Source organism: Micropterus dolomieu, linkage group LG01, assembly GCF_021292245.1.
Source record: "Micropterus dolomieu isolate WLL.071019.BEF.003 ecotype Adirondacks linkage group LG01, ASM2129224v1, whole genome shotgun sequence".
Lineage (NCBI taxonomy): Eukaryota > Metazoa > Chordata > Actinopteri > Centrarchiformes > Centrarchidae > Micropterus > Micropterus dolomieu.
The window spans coordinates 40,943,059-40,961,536 of record NC_060150.1 but is presented as its reverse complement, the minus strand read 5'-3'; the positions used below and the strand labels follow the sequence as shown (position 1 = coordinate 40,961,536).

The window sequence follows — 18,478 nt, the reverse complement described above, 5'->3', positions numbered from 1 at the left end:
AGGATGAAAACCATTCTAGGGCAGTACCAGAGATCCCCGCCCAGTGCCTCAGTCTGTCTAACATGATGTTGTGATCAATGGTGTCAAAAGCAGCGCTAAGGTCCAGGAGTACCAGGACTGAGCACATACCTTCATCAGCAGACATTAAAAAGGTCATTGGTGAGCAGCTGTTTGGACATAATTCTTTCTAGAATCTTTGCAATAAAAGGCAGTTTTGAAAAGCCATTTTAAAATAATCAGGGACACAACCAGTAGATAGGGAGCTGTTAAAAACAGAGATCAAATGGGGCCCAACAGAATCTATTACTTTCAGTAAAAACTTTGTAGGTATTACATCAAGTGGGCTGGAGGACACTCTCATTTGTGATACTGTTTTTAAAAGCTCAGACAAGTCGATGGGATAAAACTGGTTAAAACTCTCTTGTTGCTGGTGAGGGACCTCGGAGTAAGAGGCCATGGGGGTAATAGAGGCTTATTTACCTTATTGGTAAAATAAGAAAAACAATTCAGTCATCATTACTTCCAGCTGAGGCACAAGGAGGGGTTGGGTTTACCAGCTGATCCACAGTCTTAAACAGAAACCTGGGATTGTGTTTATGTGTAGTAATGAGTTCAGAAAAATAGTGTGTTCTCGCATCCTTAACCATGTTATTGTAGTTAATTAATAAATCCTTCAGACTGAGGTAATGGACTTGGACACTGGATTTTTTCCATCTGCGCTCTGCTTTCCTGCATTCCCTTTTTAGGCTTTAGTGACAACAAGCAGATATGATTGAAGTGATCGACTTTGAAACACTTTGTTCATGAAAGATGCGACAACACACGGAGCTTGGTGAGGCGGCATGAGTAACAGGCGAATCGCAGCTAAAAACAATACATCTGTGGTGAGATATGGTCATGTCCACTAATTCCACCGAGGAAATGCTGACACCCAGGGTAAAAACCAAGTCCAGTGTATGACCACGGTTATGGGTTTGCCCTTTGACATGTTGTTTAAAGTTAAAAGAAGTGGCCAAATTTAAGAAGTCAGTTGCATTAATATTGTTGGGGTCATCAACATGAATATTAAAACTCGGCCACAAAGAACAATTCTGTCATAATTTAAAACCAGAGTAGATAAAAATTCAGGAAGTTCTGATAAAAATCCTCCCGGTGGTTTTGGGAGGCGATAAATTATAACAAATATTATAAGTTGGAGGGCTGCAACTTTAAGAGTGAGAACTTCAAAGGAGTTAAATTCATCACAGTGTATTTGACATTTAAACCACCACCACGACCACTAACCCTTGGTTGACTAAAACAATCATATTGAGGCGGACACAGCGCTACTAGCACTTCCGGTCACCCCGGGGCGTCACATACACACGTGGGCTGGATGCGTCTCATACACATGTACCTGGGGGCGTCCACTAAACACGCAAAATCGCCGTTTTTGCGTACAATAGACACAGTTTTTCCAAAGAGTGTATATGTGACGCCTGAACATGAGAACAGGCTGATCTGACATTAGGAATTATTAGCTAAGTGCTAACAATTCTTAAATAACTAAGTCCTTCCTGATATGTTTTTCCACTCATTACTGTGTTAAATCATAAACTAATCATTAGCTACATTTTTGAACACCCGCCCGTCCTCCACGCCATATGAACTTGACTAACCCAGCAATATAAATTGCATGTGTACATTTTCTAAGGTGAAGCAAGGTCCCCTCATGTCACACCAACTGTGCTGTATGTTTCCTAAAGATGCTATTAGCAACTAATGTGAATCTATAAGAGGGCTCCTGCAACCAGACCAACACAAAGCCTCAGCAATGAGGAACCAGGCCAGGAGACCTTTGTCTTTCTTTGCTTTTACTTAGGCCCCTCAAACACGTCATGTTTAGTACTGACTGAGCCAAGAATGAATGTATTTGGTGGCACTCACCTTAGCAGACGCTTTTTTCCAGATGGAATTAACAGGGTTTTCCTTGCGTTTGCAAAGTCTAATGAATGTTTCTAAAATAGCACACACACACACAGAGAACATGTTTAAAAATGTTAGTCACTCACTTCTTCAGTTTACTACTTCTTCTGTTTATAGACTTCACAAAGAACACCTCATAAAAACTAATTGTAATTAATATCAGGATGTATTCCAATCTTCAGAAGCAGACCAAGCAGAAAAAGAACATGTTAGACATTTTAAAAAATGCTTCTGTAATTATATACTTTTAATCATTCACTGGCAACAATATTGTTTCACACTGAATAGTGCAGCAGCGCTGGTCTTAAGTTTTTCAGACCACTACTAATGCAGATGTTTACATGTCAGATACTATAATGTTACAAATATGGTACAAGTACAGCTGCTGCCACTGTTCTTCTGTGTTGTTCAACGCGTTATTATTGTGATTTGCTGTATTTCATGCATGCAAGTTGATCATTTGTAGCCTGAACTGGTCCCACTTGTAAGTTATTGCACAGTGCATGATGAATTGTTGCTGCCCTTCCTTCCACACCATTCCAGATCATCCAACACAGATCCCAACAAAGTGTCCTCCAGTGTGCTAAAACAACGAGTCTTCCCAGTAAAGTCATGGACCAATTCTTTAGTGTTCTCCAGAGCATTGTCTAACCCACACAATATGATATTACATTGTTAAACACATGACATTTGGATTATGAAGCTTAGGGAATGTACAAAAGCCTGTGACACAAACAGATGTTTACTTTGCTGCATGGATGTGTGAAGGGGATCTTGGCAAAGACTAGATCATAGTCTTGCTCAGGAAAGCCACATGACTCCTTCCCTAAAAAGGCTTGTCGATGAAGATATCCAATATTTCTTCACAGCTATAAAAATAAATGCTTAATAGATGAAACGTTAATTAGACCTATTCTGTTGCAATACATATAAGGGACGTACCCAGACAGGCGGGGTGTGCCACAGCTGCCGTACCTAATCGCTGCCATTGTGCTCACACCAGAAGCGCTACAGCGCGTCCCAGAAGCGGCTCAGTTCCCTTATGCTACCTATCGAGATGTGCTACTTAATGGTTCTGCGCATGCACATGACCCACAAGGTTGGTCTGTTTCCACACCCATAAATCTGCGCAACCTGTGTGCAACCTTGCTGTGGGGCATGCTGTCGAGGCAGTGGCTGATCGTCAGCAATAGCAAAACAAAATTATAAAAGTCTATCAGAATATATACATCTTAAATAGGCTAAATGGTGGTATATGTATAATATAGTCTTTCAACATGCTCCCCATCTCCATAAAGTATACATGGAGTGAGAAGTGGTGCAATATAAAATGATTCTGTAGTGGGAGCATTATTTGATAGACTAATATCCCCTATCAGAATATCCCCTTCTGAATCAGAATATGCTACCCCTGAAATGATGTACAATGTAATCAAAAAACCGGAAGATGCGTCAAGCAGCAGAGAGCAGATGAGCCGTGCAGGAAGTCAGACACAGAAACGGCATAGAGAATCCGGTCGATTTTCAAAATAAAATACCTTGTGCAGACTCCAGGTTGGTATATCAATAAACACAGTCAAAAGAGACCAAAAAAGAAAGTTAAACTATGTAGTCTTAACCATGGTAGAAGCAAAAAAATTAAGGACAACTTACCAAATCAACTAAATCTAAACAATTCAGCAAAATCAGGTAGGCAAAACGCTCTTATTCTGAAGTGCCCCAAGTGGGAAATTCAGCCCGGCAAGTAACGAGGGAAACTGTTCAGAGACCTGTGATCGGTAGTAGAAGCACACAAAATGACAAAGAAGTCAATAACCTGGGGCAGGCTGAAACGCTTCCAGTGTGACGCAAGGCTGAGGACCGGTGTTATGCCGAGTGTTGCATTCCTGCCGAGAAGTGCATGCACCTCCAAATACTGCTTTTAAACGCTATATCATCCTTCGTGGGGATGAACTATGATAAATTATTCGAAGTATATATTTTGAACGTTTAGAGTCGTTAGTATTTTATTACGCTTAGAAGTAGCATTCATTGAGATTCAGATGGGGTGATTACCGCGTTTGATCAATGAGCAAAGTGAGCAAGTGACTGACAAGGACTCTAAGAGGCGAGTGCATAATAAGACAACAAAACAGATGTTGTAGGCTACCTGCCGAAATTTGCATTCACCTCTTTTCAGCAGAAATTAGAATTCGGCACATCTGCACCAAAACCGTGGCGCAGCTGTAGTAGAGATGCTTACCGTGTGTTTTGTGGATCAAACGTCTCACATTCCTCCTTGAATGCTGCTTTGAACTTGCCTGTTTGAGGAAGCGGCTACCAGTAGAACCGTTAAAGACGATCACGGCGATGAGAGCCCCAACGATGGCCACTATATATTTTACACCCCATTTAAAAGCTCCTTCTATAAAATAACATTTCTGAGAAAGTTTTGATCACACAGAGCTGTTAATAGGAGTGCTATCACTGGCTCCCTACCAGTGGTCAAAGGCTGTGCGCATAAATCTGTAGCCTATTATCTGTGTCTGACAGAGAGGTAAGATTTGACCAAACTTAAATGAACAGGAAGTGGCTTACTTTGGTTTCCAAACGCAACCTATCAAAATGCTAAGAACACCACTAAGGACTGACTTAAGAGTAAAAAAATTCTTGGCTCAAACTTGTGCTTAACAGTTATCAAGCATCATAGTCCTAATATGAGTGAAGTGTAGGACTAAATCTTATGTCAGGTCAGTCTTTGAGCTGATTCACAACACTTTGCTGTGCCCAAACAGGATTTTGGATGACAATGTAACCAAGAGGAAATCACTGAATAGATTTCCCTATTTAGGAATATTCTCAGATAAATTCACATTGAATTATGAAATTCCTAAGGAATTTATACTCACACATTTAATAAAGAATTCAAGAGAATACATTATGATATAGCCTACACAATAAAGATAAAAAGTTCATCTTCATATGAGTGCAAGCAATATTTCTGTGAGATCAGCCTGAATTGAGCCTATAGTCCTGTGAAGCCGGCTATTTGCATGAATTGTGTTTGCTGTAGCCAAAGTGCCATAATTGTTTCCATGGCAATTCGGCTTATTGATGGTTGTGACGGGCCAAAATCATCAGCATTGCTGCATTTGACCTGTGGCAAAGGCACCAACTTCAGTTTAGCTGAAAACGCATCTCTACAGTGCCATCACAAGCCCCTACTGGCAGCTCCTAACCACTTGAGACCTCTCGAGCTGTCTTAAATAACTGGGAGTGTAAGAGTGATTCTTAGCTTTAAGAAATTTGATAACTTGCTTTTATTCTTGAGTTTAGAAGAAGGAGTAAATTTCATGAAGTCTCAGCACTGAAGACTAAAATGGCACTGTGAGAAGCTAAATACTGGCCCAGATCACACATGTGCAAACACTAATTTCTTAGGTTTTTCCTCAGTGCTTAAAGACTAACCATTATTGAAGGGCTATTTCTGAAACAATTAACACTTGTAACCATTTACCACACTCTAAATAAGTTCAGAATACTCAGACTACATACCTCAAACTTAGTGGTAATATTTGAGTAAACCTTAAATACATTTTTAAAAAACCTTTAATTTCCACATACCAAATTCAGGCATTGTGATTATATATATACACACTGAGACCCCCCCATAAAACTGGCAGCGGCTCTACTGGAGTAAATGGATGTAAAGCAGGACCCATGACAATAACTTATTTGGTGGATGTGTTGCAGTGGGAATCAAAGACAAGTGCCCCTTCGCCACCTCTATAATAATAATTATTTTGTATTTATTTTTTACCAAGCCTCAACAGCTAAATGTGCAACATGCAGCATGAAATAATTGACTGTATAACTAACAACTACTAACTTTCAAATTAGTTTAGTTTAGTAGAAGAGACAGCAGCAAAGGTTGTTGCCTGTTTAAGACCTGGTGTCCTAACTGCTCAACATTATTCAGGAAACACGGATCAAAGCCACATCAGTCTCTGTCTATTGATAAACCGTAGGAAAATGTTTGGCATTTCAACTCTGGCAGCGGGCGGGCGTGTGCGTGAGACAAGAACGACCGCCACAGTTTCACGGGATCGTGCCAGTTACACAGAAGCCGCTGCCATGGTTACCTTGCGGAGTGCTTGTTTGCCTGTCTGTTGATGAGGAGCGCAGAGCGACCCCGCGGATTAAAGCCGTCTGAAAAGGCCTTATATAAACCCCGTCACAACCATTCACAAGAAATTTTATAACTTGACAAACCTTTAACATAAGGACATAAAGACTTAAAAAGCACCCATTCATACAGCAACTTGTATGTAGGCTATGATTGATTAATCCACAACGAAGTCAAACTAAACATTACACATAGCCTATAACAAGCAATAATCAAATCATGCCCAATTTATCCGATGCTTATTGTCAACTCAGTGTTGGGCAAGCTACTCAGAATATAGCTATTACCTAGTTACTCTGCATAGGCTACTCCTTAAAAAAAAATATTAGCCACGCTATTTATTAGGCTACTGATATAACGCCACACTCTCCCGCTGAGTCCAAGCATCACTGGCAGTAGCGGCCGGAGTTTCTTACCGAGTTTCAAGTTGCTGTTTTACATTAGCTGATGCGTCAATTAGCCTAAGTCAATGTAGAATTTTTCGTGGTTAAGCGCTGGTCGCACAAAGTTTACAACAGACGACAATGTTCTTTGCATCTTAGACTGACAAAATAATGGTAACAATGTTACTTACAGCTGTCGAAAATACCTTGTTGATACTTGGAAAGGAAGAAAACTTTACACACGTCAGCCTGTAGATTTCCTCAAATCCTTTCCATTTCACTCGGCCAGCTCCTGTACCGCCCCCTCCCTTTTTTATAATTACAGATCTACATGATTCACGTAGGTCCGATTTTCAGGGAATAAATCCAAACATATCCCTGCAAATTACATTGATTCAGTGATGCTTATTCAATCAATAAATGTAATTCTGCACAACTTATACTCTGAGTTTCCATTAGTATTTGAGCACAATTCATTTTTTTGAGTAAATTTTCCTCAATCAAAATTACTACTAGTAAACTTAAAATTTACAAAATGCCCATTTCCAGATAGTCCTCAAAAATACAAATACCATTACTACAATTCAAGTTCCCTTTATCATCTTCTCGCAACATCTGCCGTCATTTCTACATTTGACACAAAATGCATAAAGCTATACATAGACAAAATAATTGACTGCTTGATCAGATAATTAACCAGCAACAATTTGTTTCTATTCTTTTTTGCAATAATGTTGAACATTCTCCATTTCCAGCTTCTTAATGAGATTTTTTGGTGTTAAGTGATAACTTGAATCTCTTGAGCCAAATAAAATTTCCTTTTACTACTTACTTTTCTGTGTTTTGTGGAAAAAGCAACTATGCATAATTGTATTCCTTCAGCACTTTTTATATAAAAGGGAGCTTTGAATGGGGTTTAATTCTAACCATTAAATCTGGGGAAAGGGTTATATAAATTATAATACTCAGTTTGCAATTCAATAACGCACTATTATCAAAATTGAAAACATTCTTATTTATATATTTTTTTCTACACTATTTTGCCATGAAAATACTTTTAGATTTTTAGTTCACATACCAACCAGAGCTTGAGCACTATACATAATGTAAACATTTGGTTTGGCTTACAATGGAGGTTTTAGAGGGGTAAGAATTGGAGGAGGCACAGAAGGACATGAACAAGGAGGTGAAGAAAGTAGGATCAGGAAGAGAATGAGGAGGAGAGGGCAGAATCAAGTAGAATGGGGGAGAAGGAGAGGACCAGGAAGGAAGAGGGGAGTCAGGAACATAACTGGTGAAATCAGAGGCACTGTTGTCAACTACGGGATGATCTTGAGGGAGGCTGGGCAACAGATTAAAATCTGAGCCACTTTACTATTGCAGATATTATCTGGCTATTTTGAAATGAGAAGCGTTAAGTGCTGTCCAGCACTAGGACTGGTTCAGTAATAGCTACTGTAAAGACAAGGATCTGTACTGTAAAACCAATCAAATGTTTTTACAGAATTGCAAGATCGACTCTTTACACCAGAGCCGGAGAGCCACATTGTATATATGGTCAATGCAAATAAATGCATCACACTCAGAGCTACAGGACAACATAGTGGCATATAACACAAAGTGTTCCAAAACATCAAAAAAAACTGGAACTGATCACTAACCAATCACTGCTTGTCGTCACGTGAACTAAACGTGGAATATTGCATGATCACATGATAACATGTCTTTGTTTATTGGGGGTGATCATAAATCCCTGTCTCTTTTCGAGTTTAATTTAATTGTATTTATTTTGATGTCTTTTTGGTATGGGTGATAAAATATGTTGATTTCACTCAGGCAGTCGTTATCACACTGTAGAATCCAAAGAAAATTTCACAAGCTATTAAATATTTTATTAAAAATCGTTTAAAATTCTGCCACCAGGTAGGAGTGAGATTGTCAGCTGAACGTGATTAGAAAGCAGCACTGCAATTTTACCCTATGTACATGACAATCAACCGAAACTCTTTTTACACTTAAAAAAAAAGCTTCCCCATCACATCCCGAACATTTTCAATAAAGATACAAAGGTGCATTATCATGTTTTTTAAAAATGAATCTGTGACATTTATATATAAAGACGCATTTCACATTATGTCAAACTGGCCCACAGGTAGAACATAACATTTCCAAAATACTTGATGATTTGCAAAGACTGAACAAAAACGAAAACGAATAGCTAGTTATAGCTAGTTGGTTTGTGTCTCGTCTTTTCAGACAGTTTCATCTTCATATCTTCACCAACAGGCTCCACAGGGTTTCTCTGGGTGGGAGCTGCACTCCTGGATCTGAGCTCTGCAGAGAGAGACAAACATCATACAGTCTAGAAACTGTGTGAGGACAGAAACATACACGTGATCATGTCCACTTACACAAACATGTTGTACTTACTCAGTCACTTCCTTGCAGTTGTATTTAATTCCTTTCTTCATCTCTTTCTGTAAATCTTTTAAAGATGCATTTGTGCAGTTTGTCCTGAAGAGGATACAGAAAACACAACTTTGGGATCAATTATCAGAGTATAAGTTTGTCTTTGTGTGTCATACCCTATACAGTCTATGGTCATACCCCAAAATTGAGCCACTGTGGAAGAACTTGCAGAACATTTATGTGATATCACATTCAAAATCAACAAGGACAATAGTGTTTCAGTAGTCTTGTGTATACAAAGAAAATCTTACCCAGTGTCCTTCTGTGTGACCAGAATAACATTCAGACTTGTCATCCTGGTGGAGTTGAACCTCTTCACCTCAATGCTTCCAAAAATACTGGCAACAAAAATAGAGTACAATTCAGAGAGTTTAAAGTTGATAAACAGCCGATATGGTTCTAAACTATACATTTATATTTCTAAAGTGCACAAGTTCTTTCATGTAATTTCCTTGCTGCAGAGCGCCTTAAAATGTTTATCGGGAAATTGGTCAGAGAACTAAATCCCAATGAAATCTGCATACATCTAAATGATTCAGAAACATGATGATTAAAGGTTAAATTGATACAAGAGTCACTCAGTTGTTTTCTTATGTAATAGTTGTTTGATTTTTGTAGCTTTTGGGGTGTTTGTCTGACATAACAAGCTTTCTGCTGACATCAACTTGTGCTTTAGGGAAATTGTGATAGGCATTTCATAAAATGTCATTTTATTGACTCAATGATTAATTAAGCAAATAATCTACAGATTAACTGATAATGAAAATAATCACACCTCAACAGAAATAGTTTTGTTTTTACTAAATGGGTCAAAATGACCCTTACGTGTGGTCGTCTTGTGCTCTTTGTTACCAGATTACAACACAGATGACACAAAGGAACAAGATGCATAAGATGTTATTATATTACGGCCCTATCCTGTCCGGTCCTGTAGTTCTCCAGGTACTGCCCTTCCCCCTCCAGCCTGGCAGCTGCCAACTAGTGATTGGCAGCAGCTTCCCCTGATTCCCCAATCAGTACCTAGAGGATAAGAGAACAAGGCTATGTGGCTGGTCTTGAGAGGGCGGCGTGGGAGGCTGGTATTGTGGGGCTAGCCTGTGTGGCTGCCGACCAGTGGGTTAGATGGTAGTAGTAGTAGTAGTGGTGGTGGTGTTTGGGAGCACAGGAGTAGAGCTGCGTGGAGCTGTGTGCTTGGGACTAGCGGAGCTGTGGGCTGGCATACTCCCTAGGTAAAGTCTTCTGTTTGAGGTTTGTTATCTTGTTTGCACATAATCTGTATCCTGTTTCTTTTGGCTTGGCTTTCATTTATATTTGTTACTCCTCTCTTCACCTCTGGGCTTGAGCCACATGAAGATGTAACAGTGTCAAGATCTGATTAGCGTGTCTGTCACTATCAACCTTTTTTCTTGCGTTCAGTAACTTCATGAAAGGGGTATTTCTTCTACTGTTCTCACTAAAGCCGTGAAAGAAGTGCAGAGCAACTTACCTGACAGGACTGAACGGTGTGGCAATGGATCCATTTAGCATTGCTGTGACATCACCACATGCACTGTCTGCAAACTACAGACATGGAGATGATGTTAAAGAAAGTGCACTTTAGATTTAGACTACAGACTCCCTTCAGAATGCTAAAATAAGCAAGATACTGTGGGAATCCCCATATGTAGAATAATCTGTTATTACATACGAGAAAGAGGCTGTGTTAATATTAAAGTTACACTGACATATGGGATGGATCCACATCCCTTCTCCACGCCATAATGTTGCCATAATTTTAGCCATCACTTTATTAAAGCAGCTATGGGACTCCAGTGAATAATCTTCTTCTAATTTGCTATGATCCACCCTGCGCTGTGCTCCAGCTTTCTCCCACCGTCCAAAGAAAGGCAGGTTAATGGGTTAATTGCTGACTCTAAATTGCCCTCAGGTGTAAATGTGAGTGGTTGGTTGTTTCTGTGCCCTGCAACCGACTGGCTACCTGTCCAGCGTGTACCCCGCCTCTCGCCTGGGAAAGAGTGCTGAGATTAAATAAAAACATAAAACGATAGACAGAGGATTCAGGGCTGGTATTTATCAAGCTTCTCAAAGTGCCATTTTAGTCTTAAGTGCTGAGAATTCATGAAATTTACTCCTACTTTTAAACTTAACAATAAAAGCAAGTTATCAAATTTCTCAAAGCTAAGAATCACTCTTATTCTCCCAGTTATTTAAGACAGCTTGAGAGGTCTCTCAAGTGGTTAGGAGTAGCCAGTAGGGCCTGTGATGGCACTGAGGAGACACAGACATGCGGAGAGGAGAGGAAGAATTCTGACAACGCGCAGTTAATAAGACGGGGTCAGAGCGCGCAGGCATAAACTTTGTCAGCGAGTTGGTGAAGGATGTCATCTCACCACTGACTTCACGCAGTAATGCTTTTCAGTTAAATTCAAGGTGTAGATGACTCTGTTTATTTGCCACAGGACAAATGCAGCAATGCTGACGATTTCACAACCATCAACAAGCCAAATAATTATGGAAACAATTTTAGCACTTACAGCTCCACACACTGTTACACGTTTCATCGACTTCCCAACAACAGTGACAGTAACAGTAACCTCATGAAAGGGATATTTCTTCTACTGTTCTCACTAAAGCCGTGAAAGAGGTGCAGAGCAATTTACCTGACAGGATTGAACGGTTACAACACCGCCTGTAATCCGACAGAAGCAAACACAGTTCATATAGCCGGCAATACAGAAGAGAATTTGATGGCGCTCCTATAAAGATAAACCTTTTTTTTATCTTTCATTTATTAATGTGTAGGCCTATATCATAATGTATTGTGTTATGTTAAATGTGTGTTGAATATAAACTATAAACTCCTCTTAGGAATTTCACCATTCAATGTGAATTTATCTGACAATATTCTTAAAGAAGGAAATCTATTTAGTGATTGGTCCTTGGCGACATCATCATCCAAAATCCTGTTTGCGTGATACTTGAATTTGTGAAATTTTTGGAAAACATGATCTCCTGTTGCCAAGCATGGTTTGCTTACCTCGCTATTTTAATCATGTCAACCAAACGTTTAAATCAAGGTGAAAAATAAATAAGATAATGGACTGGTATGAAACATTGAGATATGTATGAACCCAAACTCTGTGGCTTCTGATAATGACTGAAAGATGAGGAAGAGATGCACTGATTGCTCTTTTATTGTTGTTGCACTCGAGTTTCATGCTTGCAGAGAAGAAACCCAAGAGGGAACAATACAGTAATATTTGTTTCTTAGTCTGTTTTTTTTTTTTCTCCTTCCCTTTTTTGTTTTAAGGGAATACATTGGGTGACTGGCTTTTTTTGTCCTCCACAGGCATATGTGTGTTATGCAAGGTTATTCAGTTCAGATTTTGTTTTTTAATAAATAAACTTAAAATAAGTAATAAAGTTTTGTTTATTGAGTCTGACACTCAGATTCTTAAATCTCTAACTTCTCTGTTTTTCTCAGCCTGTGTGCACCATAATCTTTGATGTGAAGTGGTGTTTTTTTTTTTTTTTTTTTTTTTTTGTTCTTTGCCAGTCAGAGTGAAACTGTCAATTATAATATGGGTATGTTCAGACAAACACATGTAGGTAAAGGCTACAGGAAATCCACATCAATAAAAATAGTAACGTCTGCAAAAAAAAAAAAAAAAGCAAAGTGTCATAAATCAGCTCTCAGACTGACACTTGAGATTTTGTCCTACACTTCACTCAAATTAGGACTATGATGCTTGATAATTAACTTTTAAGCACAGCTTTGAGCCAAGAATTGTTTTACTCTTAAGTCAGTTCTTCGCAGTGTTGTTATGAGTAATCCTGAGAAGCTTGATAAATACGGGCACAGTCCCAACAACCAACCTTAAAAACAGGCACAAGGAGAGATGAGAAAATAATTAAAAGGCAGACAAGAAACATGATAACAGACCAGACATAAGATAATCTACAGAGAGTAGACGATAAAACAAATGGCACAATAATTGAATAATAAAAACAATCTTGATAGTAGCAGAGCTACTCAGCAACTAAAAGTCTTGTTCTTGCTGACCTCCAGTGGTTGAAGCTGGCATCCTGCTGCAGGGATGAAGAAGCCAACCAGAAGCCTACACCCTGACATCCCTGTTTTGTGTGGTTACCGATGGTGCTGGAGTGGTTGGTGTGTGTTTCATGTTTCAGTCATTACAAACTGCTCTGCTCAATTTAAAATTGGTTTTAAATTGAGCAATTTAAAAAAGTTCTACTATGCACCCTGGGCATGGAATAATTTGCAATAAGATCTCAAATTAGATTTTTGTTTTATTGTGAATTTTGTCATGTTGTATATGTAGCATTTTATTATGTTGTGTTTATGTATGGCTGCTACTTTGGCCAAGTTTCTCTTGTAAAAGAGATTTTTGATCTCAATGGGACTTCCTGAATAAAATAAAAAAATGTTTCCTGCTGTTCCTTTGTGTGTAATTATGTTCACTCCCACTGGTTCATTTAGTTTTACCCTCTCAGTCGTTGCTTGTTCATTGTTGCCTGAGTTTCATGTCTCTTGTTTTTTGGATTAATCCCAATGTTTCCCTCTGTATGCTTGGATTTATACTTTCTGTTGGATTTATGGACTAAGCACCAGTTTCATTGATTTGAAGTCATATTGCTATTGACCTGGTGAATGTTAGGGTTAGGCTTTTGGTCTCTACCAACTCCTGAGAGAAGTAATTGGTACTTTGTAATTTTATACGTTGTTATAATTAAAATATGAATAATATTATTATTGTAGTTGCTTTAAGCATCTGTAATCTGCTGCATAATTTGCTGAAGGAAAAAAAACTAACCAAGATTTTAGACTTTTTGTTTCAGCTGCACTTTAAACTTTTCCTTATCACACCAACTGTGTAGCTCAGTACTTGCTGCTCCACTGTGAATCTGTGTGTGAAGACATTTTAACTTTTAGTGTTTTTATCCTGTGCCATGCTTCAGTTTTATGCAGAACACTCTGTTTCACATGCTGTTTGTTTAAGATGGGTCATTTTGTGTTTCTCCATGTCCTTGAATCTGTGTGCGTATTGTTTTGGTGAATATGTGGAAAAAACTGTTGGTAGTTTTATCACAGAATAAAACCCAGTCAAACCAAACCAGGGCTCTGAATGTGTGGGTTGCTGCTGCTCGCCCAGGAGAGAGCACCACAATGTGCCTCCATGGAGACCAACACAAAGCCTCATTGATGAACAACCAGGCTGAGCGACCTTTTTCTTTTTCTCCTCTGCATCACAATCACAAATATTGAGGATAGATTTACTTAATCTATGCTCTATGTTTTATTTTAAGCACTGCTTGATCCCAGGACTGTCATGTTTAACAAGTGATTTCTTATTACTAACTTACAGCTGCGGAGGCTTTGTTCCAGAATGAGCGAACAGTGTTGTTCTCACAGTCTGTCCATCCTGGGCAGCCGGTAGTGAATGTTTCTGGAACAACACACACAGATTCAACACTTTTCCTTTCTGCCAATTCAATGTGGTTGATAAGAATTTGCTTTGGTGGGCTGCTCACGTAAAACAAACTGAAACCTCAAGACGTCGCATATCCACACTGAGATAGAAAGTAAATGATGAATGACACTAGAGACATGCTATGAGAGTTAAAGGAGTTCAACATTTTGAGAAATACACATATTCATTTTATGACAGAGGATCAATAGCTGTCTTGAAGCTAAAGCCAGTCGCTAGTTAGCTTAGCTTAGAACGATGACTGGAAACGGGAAAACAAATAGCCAACGTATACAAAATCCGGCTACCAGCACCTCTAAAACTCACTAATAAATTAATGTTTTTATCTTGTTTGTTAAACCCGAACAAAAACCAAAGTGTAACACCAACTCGGAGTAACATGGTCAGGCAGAATGTTACTACGCCTGCAAGCTAACCATCTGTTTCTGCACATTTCCAGTCTTTGTGCTAAGCTAAGCTTAACTTGACGTGACTTCAGCTGCTTTAGGCGTGTGAGGTCTTTTGCTTAAGGGGTGAAAAACTAGTTATTTCCACTGATCACTGAAAATATGTTTTTAGATGTAGAACAGTAACTTTGACCAATTATGAGGTCGTCTCTTTCTTTAAGAGTCTTACCACTGCTGCCCTCCTTTCCACACCAGGTCAGACCATTCAGCACAGATCCCAACAGAGTGTCCTCCAGGGTGACAAAACAATCTCTCTTCTCAGTGAAGTCGTGGACCACATTCTTCGTTTTGCTCCAGAACATCATCTAACCCCCCCAAAAGTTCAAATCACATTGTTAAATGAGTTATTCTGCATTTTAACAGAAGTCTGGATAATGTGCACACAGACAGTCTTGTGTTGAGTGATGTTTACTCTGTTGCATGCAGGTTTGAAGGGGGCCGCTGCAATCAGAGGGTCATAGTCTTCCATAGGAACTTTACAAGGGTCCCGCCCTACATAGGCTTGTTCAAACGCACCCCATAACTTTTGACAGCTGTATCTGAAAAATAAATGACAGTGCTGCTTAGTCTCAGGAATGTGGATCAGCGTCATCCTGGTGGAAAAAGTGTTGGTGCCAGGCTGTGTTGAAGTAGTTCATTTACTAGATTACTGACAAACTTGCTAGTTTGCAACAGCGGGGCATTTTCTCCAACCCTTGAAAAAAGAGAAACTATTTCAAGTAGGGATATATGGTCAAGAAGAACCAGTCCATATTATTCGTTAATATTGGCCTAATTATGATTCATAATGCATAGAAATATTATAGTGCTTGTGGATCAGCCTCATTCTGATGGAAACCCTTTACTGACAAACTAGCTAGTTTGCATTTAACAGAAAGGGAAACAGGGTGTGTACTCCCTCACTTGAACATAAAATTGCTGTGCATTTCAATCTTAATTACTTTTAATTTACTCTGTAATCTTTAATCTGTTGGTTTTATTTATTATGTGAAGCACTTGTTTTTGTGAAAGTGATTTCTAAATAGTTGACAGGAGTAGCTACTCATGGTTGAAATGAACAGTTGCCCTATATGTCCTATTATATTTCCAGTCATTAGTGGCACAATTAAAATGAATAAAACTGTAAAGTGTTTTAGGTAGAGCTGGGAAATAAAACAATAATTAGAATTACTGCGATATAATTTTTGTCAATAACAATCAAACAAATGTTCAATAAATGTTGATTTAATTTATTTGAATCATGAACACATAGCACTTCATTTTTCTATTAAGATATTTATTTTGTTGAGGAAAAGTGACTGAAAAAAGATTTAACTTTATTTAACACATGCATATTTTTGGAAAAAAGATTTTATCACAGTTGTTTTGAATGTTCTACCTCAGATTTGTTAAGTGATCCACTGTTTGGCATAAGGTGTTTTGACCATTAAGAATACTTTAAAACCACTAGTAACCATCTGCTAATTCTAATTTCACTTAGGAGAAAAAAAAACAGCCTTCAAACTGAAAGAAATACTGACATTTATGGTGATAATTTTGTTTTTTATTATTATTAGCTGTAGGTAGTGGACAGACACTAACAATGTACAAACGTGTAGGAGTGCAGAAAAGAGGCCAGTCAATTAATAATCACTGACTGATACCAGACACACCAACTCCAGACAGAACTCCAAATTAAGCATTAAATTTACTTTCAGACATTTCTATTCAATTTAATTGGACTATGGGCACAAAACCAAAGCAACTCTGTCTGTATGACTCTGCACTATTGTTACACCCCTCACACTGTTTCAATAAAGAAGTGAATCATAGGTACCTGCCAAGATTACTGAAGCTTGCAAGTGAGCACACACTGTAGCTCCCATTCAGTGAATCACAACTTCTGCATTTTGCTTTCTAGAGGTTGTGAGTTAACCTGCACTCAGTTTCCAATTCATTAGGCAAAGCTCAAAGTAACACACTCTAATGTAAGTGTCTTAGAGAGGTGTTCATTCAACGTTTGGGGGGATGTAGTGAAGGTGCAGCTGTACTGCATAATACAGAGAGGTGTTCCTGTTATTTAGTCTACCATCTTTGACAAAATAATAAAACACCTGTTAGTATAAAACAGTACAGCTCAACAGCAGCACAAACTATTCTCTTTCATAATCATCATGAAGTTTATTGAATTAACACCGGAGTGTTTATGCTAACTTACTGCAACATGCATTTATTATTTCACATAGTCTATCTTAAATTACAACATTACTAATGTAATTCTTTTCAGTCTTCAAGTTGTGAGAGGAAGCTCTGTCGCTTTGGTATAGGCTACATGACATTCCCTTAATACAAAAATAGAAACGCTTACCCTTTGAACTTCTCACACCTAGAAATAAACGTTGTTTTGAGATGCTCTGTTCCCTGGTGGAGTGCCAGTCCCAAAGCAACGGCGACGACAGCAATTATAAGAAAGACAGCGACACTTAAAATAAGGTAGCATCTCCTCCGTTTCTTCTGCGGAGGACGATCCTCTCCAGTCTCCATGTGAAAGCCGACTGAAACCAGTCAGCGGAAGTGTGGGTGCCCAACTGTTGTTGATGTCGCTGGCTCCTCACTCGTGCTCGGACGTCTATTATTGGAGGGGCGAGATCACTGTGCGCTCGTGCACTGGCTCATGGACTAGTAGGCTCGGCTCCAATAAGGACTCTTATCGGTTGTGGTGAAGCTGCCCAAACTGAGGTCCGAGGACCGCAACAAGGCCGGTAAGCAGCGGTGGAAAGTTGGCCTACAATAGGCCTACATTCAGTGTCAACAAAAACTCAACTAAAGGTAATTATTAATAGGTTAGTCAACTGTCTGCCATTAGGATAAAACACCATCACTTTGTTGTGTGTAACAGTGTGTAAATCATGAAGTTATACAATTTATTTAATTGTATTAATTTCATCAGGTGCTTATCACCTCTGTCTGCCTGACCGCTGGCTGCCAGCAGCTACACTTCCCCTTTGTCCTTGCAACTATAACTTCCACTATCTTCATCTGCACTAGAAAAACAAAAAAGTGCAAAAAAGCGAGCACACCTGTTACTTTGTGGTGATAACAAGCTGTTGACCAGATTTCCTGTAGTCTCCCTGCTGTGTGCACCTCCAAAAGAAAGATCGAAGGATCAATATTTGATGTTTTATTAAGTTGTAATCAAAACTCAGCTTAAATCAAATTTTCAAACAGGACAAATGTTACAATTGTGTAGGCGTACTTGTACTGAGAATTGATGTTTTAGGAAGTAGGCCTTTTCAGTTCTCAGTAATATCCTGGGAACATACATGGAAAATTATATCATTATGATTATTCATGCATTAATATAATTGAATAAGCAAGGATTTGCCAGAGCCATTGTTTGTGGTGTTTAAAGTTGACTGCTCCTATTATTTAATCTTTTTGTATCAGGAATGTAGGTCATTGGATATTTAAACTAAGGGCATGTTGGGTGAAGGCCATGCAATTAAATGCTAATCAGCTACTGAAAGATGGTGGTGGGTGATAATTTAAATTAAGGTCATG

At 38.8% G+C, this 18,478-nt stretch overlaps 1 protein-coding gene and 1 long non-coding RNA gene across 5 annotated transcripts in view; both read right to left on the bottom strand.

The window, feature by feature from the left end:
- The window catches only part of LOC123974793, an 8,693-nt gene extending 4,379 nt beyond the window's left edge, over positions 1-4,314 (bottom strand). For 3 of the 4 annotated variants that reach the window (XR_006825928.1, XR_006825927.1, XR_006825930.1), the window contains exon 1: positions 1,927-2,122. This is a non-coding gene — a long non-coding RNA (uncharacterized LOC123974793). Of the gene's footprint in view, positions 1-1,926; positions 2,123-4,207 lie in introns of those variants that run through there. The other variant, XR_006825929.1, reaches the window with a different exon arrangement.
- Positions 4,315-8,229: 3,915 nt separating this feature from the next.
- LOC123971050 (ADP-ribosyl cyclase/cyclic ADP-ribose hydrolase 1-like) lies at positions 8,230-17,611 on the bottom strand. Its single transcript, XM_046049594.1, has 8 exons — positions 17,286-17,611; positions 15,351-15,477; positions 15,108-15,243; positions 14,368-14,450; positions 10,469-10,542; positions 9,234-9,320; positions 8,944-9,027; positions 8,230-8,847 (listed from the first exon to the last, which is right to left on the bottom strand). Exons 1-8 carry the CDS (start codon positions 17,459-17,461, stop codon positions 8,790-8,792), a joined length of 825 nt encoding a protein of 274 aa, XP_045905550.1. The 5' UTR covers positions 17,462-17,611; the 3' UTR covers positions 8,230-8,789.
- Positions 17,612-18,478: the final 867 nt, after the last annotated feature.

Coding starts and splice junctions, on each gene's coding strand:
- LOC123971050 (XM_046049594.1), bottom strand. CDS start 17,461: ATGGAGACTGGAGAGGATCGTCCTCCGCAGAAGAAACGGAGGAGATGC. Junction 9,321..10,468: donor ACACCGTTCAGTCCTGTCAG/GTAAGTTGCTCT, acceptor TTTTGTTGCCAG/TATTTTTGGAAGCATTGAGG. Junction 9,028..9,233: donor GTCACACAGAAGGACACTGG/GTAAGATTTTCT, acceptor TATCCTCTTCAG/GACAAACTGCACAAATGCAT.